The sequence below is a fragment of the Dermacentor albipictus genome, chromosome 4, assembly GCF_038994185.2.
Source record: "Dermacentor albipictus isolate Rhodes 1998 colony chromosome 4, USDA_Dalb.pri_finalv2, whole genome shotgun sequence".
In the NCBI taxonomy this organism is placed as follows: Eukaryota; Metazoa; Arthropoda; class Arachnida; order Ixodida; family Ixodidae; genus Dermacentor; species Dermacentor albipictus.
Window position 1 is genome coordinate 121,210,135 of NC_091824.1, and position 6,481 is coordinate 121,216,615.

The 6,481-nt window shown below is 45.6% G+C and overlaps 2 protein-coding genes across 2 annotated transcripts in view; one reads left to right on the forward strand and one right to left on the reverse strand.

Annotated features, from left to right (window-relative positions):
* LOC135917754 (putative ammonium transporter 2) overlaps positions 1 to 5,656 on the forward strand; it is an 11,372-nt gene extending 5,716 nt beyond the window's left edge. Inside the window, exons 4-7 of the mRNA XM_065451348.2 lie at positions 1,690 to 1,749; positions 2,068 to 2,141; positions 2,575 to 2,897; positions 5,229 to 5,656. Of these exons, the coding sequence (XP_065307420.1) occupies positions 1,690 to 1,749; positions 2,068 to 2,141; positions 2,575 to 2,897; positions 5,229 to 5,537 (766 nt within the window). The 3' untranslated portion in view covers positions 5,538 to 5,656. The remainder of the gene's footprint in view (positions 1 to 1,689; positions 1,750 to 2,067; positions 2,142 to 2,574; positions 2,898 to 5,228) is intronic.
* Positions 1 to 6,481, reverse strand: part of LOC135917766 (proliferation-associated protein 2G4) — a 125,754-nt gene that overhangs the window by 104,001 nt on the left and 15,272 nt on the right. The window lies entirely within an intron of this gene.

A 6,481-nucleotide genomic window follows, 5' to 3' on the forward strand; every position in this document is an offset into this window, starting at 1 on the left:
GAGCGAAGCTGCTGCATGTCGAGTAGTGCGGAACAATAATACAGAGAGAGAGAGAGAGAGAGAGAGAGAGAAAGAAAAATAGTAATAAAAATCCCAGTTATGATTGTTTCGAAGGGAAGAAAGTTCGTCGGCATGTTACACTCCCGTAACACGAGAAGGCGAAAGCCTGCTACTCAGTACTTAGTACGTTTTACGATCGGAGGAGTCAGACTACTTGCAAGACATGACGAGCCGTAGTGTGAAGTGCACGTGTGGTAAGACGTTGTCTGCGAGCTTCGGTCTCCTCTCTACGTTGCGTCCCGCATTGTCGCGTTGTTGGTTTCGCAGTTCGGCTTCCGCTCATTTTCGATGCTTAGCTGCGGCTTCGCGCGCTCGTATAGCGGGATCAGATTCGCACCAACGACGTTTCTTTTCGACTACTTTACGTTGCATCATCTCAGCAAGAGAAAGCAGCACTTGCGGTCGAACATCTTGCTCCCGCCACTTCGAGCGCCGCACCTCGTTTCTCACTTGGTGAGCATCCTCGACCGTAGGGTACTTCCTAGGGGGGTACGCAATGCTTTATTGATGGTTCGGATGTTTGGTTTGAGCTTGATCTTTATTGAAACGTATGCTGTTCTGTGTATATTATGGGTTATTTCAATTAATATATGAGCGATTGCATTTTTTGCTTGCTTACGGGGGCATGAGCCTTTGCTTATGATGATAATTTTTTTGCCACTCGGATAGACGCCGCCTTATGGGGGTACGAGCCATTGGAACGAGCCACGTATGGCTCTCGCCTTAAAATTCAACATACTTTTTTTGTTGCTATCATGAGTTAGCATAGGCGCGTGATCGCGGTTATTGTTCCTTATTGACGCTTCCAGCCAAATATGTCCTACACTTTGTGTGTGTGTGGGGGGGGGGGGGGTAGTCTGTAAGTGTCCACCTAGTGGACATGTCCATTTCGTCTGCTGCTGAAGTTCTGATTGGCTTGGCTGGGGTACGCGTCAGAAGGAGACAGGCGCTCGCAGTCAATCGGCCATTCAGCAGTAGATGAAATTGACATGTCCACTACGGGGTCGCTTATAAAATATCCACTCCCCCCCCCCCTAATCAACTCACGGATGGCTCCGCCTGCGAGTCTGCCTAGAAGCTGCTCCCTACACTGCCTCAGTCCCGCTGACGCCTTTCAGTACAGTTGAATTCAACTTTATTTTCTATAGTGAAACCGCCTGCTCAACAACCCCTATACCCTGTTCAGGCCATAGAGCCATGCCTTCTAACAAAAAAAAGATTCACTCATTCATTTTCTGTGAGGGTCGGTGTTCTTCTGTGCTAAATGACACTGTTGATCGCTTAAGAAGTTTTGCAGCTGCACGTATGCGCTTTCGCCAGTATGACTCGTCGCTTTCGCTGGTTCAGCATCAGATGTCGATCCTGCTAACTAATGCCAGATACCTGTAAATTATTTCCTTTCGAAAGCGTTTTTCAACGCAGCTGACACACCGTTTGCTCAAGCTCATTTGTTTAAACAGTCTTTATGGAAAAAAGAAACATCGTCCCTGATGTACACATTCCAAACAAATCGTGCGGTGAATTGCCTGCTGTATAACGCAAAGAAACAAGAATTTAACCGGACTTTCACTGGCACCATCGGTTGAAGTTTTATTTATTATTTATTTTTTGTTCTTGTTTTTATCGAAGGTCGGCGGTAAGCACCATCAACGGTTCACTCGGAGGAGCCCTTGTTGGAATACTGTTGTCGTGAGTACATCATACTATCATTTCACGAGCACGCATTTCCAAGAATGTAACGAACGGGTCATTTTGCGTTTCGTTAATTTACCTGGCACTAAAAAAATGTTTCAGCTGTTTTCGAGATTGTTCTTTCTTTGGCTGTGGGAATGCCGCAAACTGACAGCTTCAATTTCACTGTCTGCGATAGTAATTTTGTAACATGTCACCTATAGAGGACATTCCGTGTGAGTGTGCGCGTCACTTAAGAAAAAAAAGGAGGGTATGTACTCTTGCATATTCCTGCCAACGTCTACAAATAATTTGCCATAACTCATGTCGTCGCAGGTACGCCATACACAGGAAATTTCTTGTCCTCAACATCGTCTCGGGTCTCCTGACCGGGCTCGTTTCAGTCACAGGTAATGGAGCTCCCATTCTAGTCTGGGTATGGCATGTGGACCTAGGTTCATCAAACTTTCTCCGGATTTGGCGTCAGTGTCTCGCCGAGTGGACTTAGCGGAACTCTCCCACACAGCTGTGGCGCGGGTGAACGATTACGTAAATTGAAAATAAAACACAAGTGCGCGCATCATGTATCTCTTGCACATCATCGAAGTGAAGCGATTTGAGAAAGCTTTGCTTAACGCATGTACGTTTCAACAAGTGCGCTGGGTTGTCCCTATTTATATATTTGTTTATTTTTTGGAGTGGCTGGTGACAATTATGGGCGCGTTTGTTGAAAAACAAAATGCGATGCCGGCTGGCTTACACTGGTGAACCATCGATTGCGACGCGTTGCCAAGGCATTGACTCTATGCGGGCACACGTGGCGCGTTTGTCGGTGACGTGCAGGCGGCTCGGCGTACCTGGGCGCCCTGGACAGCGTTCTGGTGGGCTCGTTAGGCGCCCTGCTCTCCAGCGGCGTATCCCCACTGCTCAGGAGGTTCCGCATCGACGACCCCGTGGACGTGGTGTCCGTGCACGGTTGTGGCGGGGCTTGGGGCCTGCTGGCCATCGGCCTATTCATGCACGACGTCGCCGACGACGACCAAGATGGCCAGTGTAGCCGCTGCGGCCTGTTCAAGGGAGGCAGCGCCTACCTACTCGCCATACAGGCGCTCACGTGCGTCTCTATCGCGCTCTGGAGCACCGTGACCACTTACATTATGCTTGTGGTGAGTTCCGATTGATTGATTGATCGATTGATTGATCGATTGATTGATTGATTGATTGATTGATTGATTGATTGATTGATTGATTGATTGATTGATTGATTGATTGATTGATTGAGACGCCGTAGTGAAGGGCTCCGTAATAATTTTGTCCATCTGGGGTTCTGTTCGCGCGCGACTTCAGAAGGCAGTCACAAATATCATGTTAAAACTGTGCAGTGGTGGCCGGCCTTGTAATGTGTGCAGACATTTCTGTGACATGGAACTCATGATCAGCTCACGTGCGAAATCACAGAACTTGTTCATCACTTGAGAGTTAAAAGGCCATGATATCTCTTTTCAATGGATATCAGGCTACTGCGGCATCATTGGAAATGATGACGCAGATAAGGCAGCTCGTACGACAAACAAATAAGACCACTGCTTCTCCATTCCTCTCTCAAGGATAGACGCTGCGAGACAGCTTCGCATTCTAGCACACACACTCTCGTTAGCTGAGTGGACTGCCACACATATAAGGTGCACCATATTGCACAGACTAAACCTTTCGCTGCAACTCAGATATCCGGCAGGACTGAACCGACGCGAAGCCTCTCTTCTGGGTCGGTTGTGGCTGGGTGTTGCCTTTACGAAAGCTTATTCAGCACTAATTGGAATGACTGGTAGTCCTGCATGTAATGTTTGCGGATGCGAGGAGAACATTGACCACTTATTGTGCCACTGTCCTCAATTTCAAGCATAAAAACAATCTTTGTCCAACACATTGAGGAAACTAGATGATCGTCCCCTGAGTGAACAGACAGTACTAGAGTGCCGTCCCCACCGATAATCGGCTCAGAAGGCAGTGAAGGCACTTTTGTGCTTTCTGAGGACGTCTGTTTGATCATTGCATGAGCGGCTTTGACTCAAATACTATCCGTGCCTATCTCTATACCCTCTCCTCGCTCTTCTTCTCCCTTCCCCCAGCGGCGTAGGGTAGCCAACCGGACTCTTGACTGGTTAACAACCCTGCCTTCATTTTACATATATATATATATATATATATATATATATATATATATATATATATATATATATATATATATATATATATATATATATATATATATATATATATATATATATATATATATATATATATATATATATATATTCCCCCATTTTATATTCGCCTCTTCTAGGAGGGAATATTCTGTATTTTATTTCTCCTCTTTCTTGCGCTGTGCAGATTGGTCTACGGTCCTACGTAACCAATCTGCAAAGCGCTACACAAACATATTTGCGTACGCAATCCAGAAGTCGCTGTCTGCGACTTCTGGATTGTGTACGCAAATTACCTTGTTTGTGTTTATCTGTCTATCCCCTTACATTCCCCCCCTTATTTGTCAACCGGAACTACGTGCGAGAATACTCCCCGCCTTTCCATGCATCCTTTCTTTTTCTAACACATCATTTCTCTCTCTCTCTTTTTCGCATTTTGGTAGAGAACTTTGTCATTTTCATTAGAATGATGGTGACGAAGGTGCACTTAATGAAATTACGCCGTTTGCCTTTGCCTGCGCAAAATACCGGAGAAGGTCGTTGAAACTTGTTGCGCGCTGCTCTGCTTAATGAACAAAGCTTTCTGCAAAGTAGCAGGCCAGTGACAAATCTCCTCCAGCCGATCTGTCTGCTTTTCTCACGTTAAAGTTATCTCTCTTTTTGTGCGGAAGCCAAAATTTTCATTGCAAGTAGCACCATTTAAGATAGGAAGAAAGAGAAGAACCACAAGACACGTGCAGAATGCCTAATTTAAATTTAATGTCGAACATTCTGCGACTTATACGCCAGCCCATTTTTTCATGCTAATAAGTTCCAATGCCTACGTAGGCAGGTAAGGCTAAATGGGGTCCAACTAGAAAGGTTGGAAGCAGTACGCTTCCGGGCACTCAGTATTACTTATATCGAAATTATATATTAGTAACAAAATAAGCAAATAAAAATGAAATAAAACTAACTTTTTAGTACCTGCCAACGCTGACACGTACCGGAGGACAAAAGAAAAAAAACAATCAAACAACAACACCAAATGCCAATAACTGGGCATAAAATCGTCCCTAATATTTGGAGCACATATCCGTACTAACAAAGAACTATTTCGCAGTAATGAAAGCCGTCCTTTCAAGGCCACTAACTTGTCATGGTCCATGCATCGTCCTAAGTGACAATGAGCAATGTTTTGCTTCGTTTTAGTTATCTTTCTTTTTTTTTGCAATACCTATGGCCTTACTTCGCGAAAAGACAAGATCTCGTGCGTTTATCGATCCTAAAGAGAAATTGTTGCCCGGGGCGCAGATCGTGAACTGGCTGGTGCCCATCCGGATGAGCCTCGAACACGAGGTGCTGGGTGCCGACCTCGTCGAGCACGGCATCGTGCACCCGGACATCGACTACGCGCAGCTCCTGAGGAGCAACGGTCTGGAGCCCAGCAAGCTGCTGCCGCCCCGTACGGCAGACCGGCTCGACAGGGAGGCGTGGGACCTGCGCCTGTGCCGCAGCTACCTGGCCGAACGGCTCGGGGGACGGAGCGTCCAGCAGCGCGAACCCAATGCCTTCTGGAGTTTCTTGAGGAGGCGCCAACAAGTGAAGCATACGCTTCCCTGAGCCGGCTGAGCCCTCTGTAAACGAGCGCTGTGCAGTTAGAACAGCGGCGTGAATCTGCTTTTCGCTTCGAAGCCTAACGCGCGAAACTGCAGCGTATGCCGTGTATATCATAAATATGTGTTTTCTGTCCAATGCATTTTCCTCATTTGCGTCTGAATTTCGCATAGTTCGGACATCGCGCTTTGACAGCGGCGGCTCAGGCACCAAAATTTGCCGGAGCGAATGTCGTCGAATTCGAAAAACAAACAAACAAACAAACAAACAAACAAGCAAACAAACAAACAAACAAACAAAACAAACAGACAAACAAGAAATAAAGAAAGAAAGAGAGAAAGAAAGAAAGAAAGAAAGAAGGAGAGAAAGAAAGAAAGAAAGAAAGAAAGAAAGAAAGAAAGAAAGAAAGAAAGAAAGAAAGAAAGAAAGAAAGAAAGAAAGAAAGAAAGAAAGAAAGAAAGAAAGAAAGAAAGGTCAGTGCTGTTCGGTCAATGGCTCGTTCTTTTTATCCTTCTATTATTTTTCAGTGATAAAACAGAATGAATAAACTATTATAGCACTGCCACAAGGAGCTCGAAAGGTAAATGTAGAAGGTTGTTGGTAAAATATCAGCTATGCTGAAATTCTGAGTAAATCATCAAAACCACGTTAGTACAGCGTGTTTCGCTAGTCGGTTCGTGTCTGTCGTTGCTGTCGTTGACCTACTGTCGTTGCTGTTTGATCATAGCCACATCGAACTGCTGCTAAGGTTGTTGCAACGGCACTTCTGCACTTCTCTGTAAAGTATAATTCAGCTTTAGGCAGAGACAATCAGTCGATACCTGGAATTGAACTTGTTGCATTCCCTCGCGCTACCATTGCAATGACGTGAAGAGCATCATTACCTATTTCAGTTCAGGTCGATTTGGACATCGCCAAGAACCCGCATCGATGTAAGCACGAAAGGAACA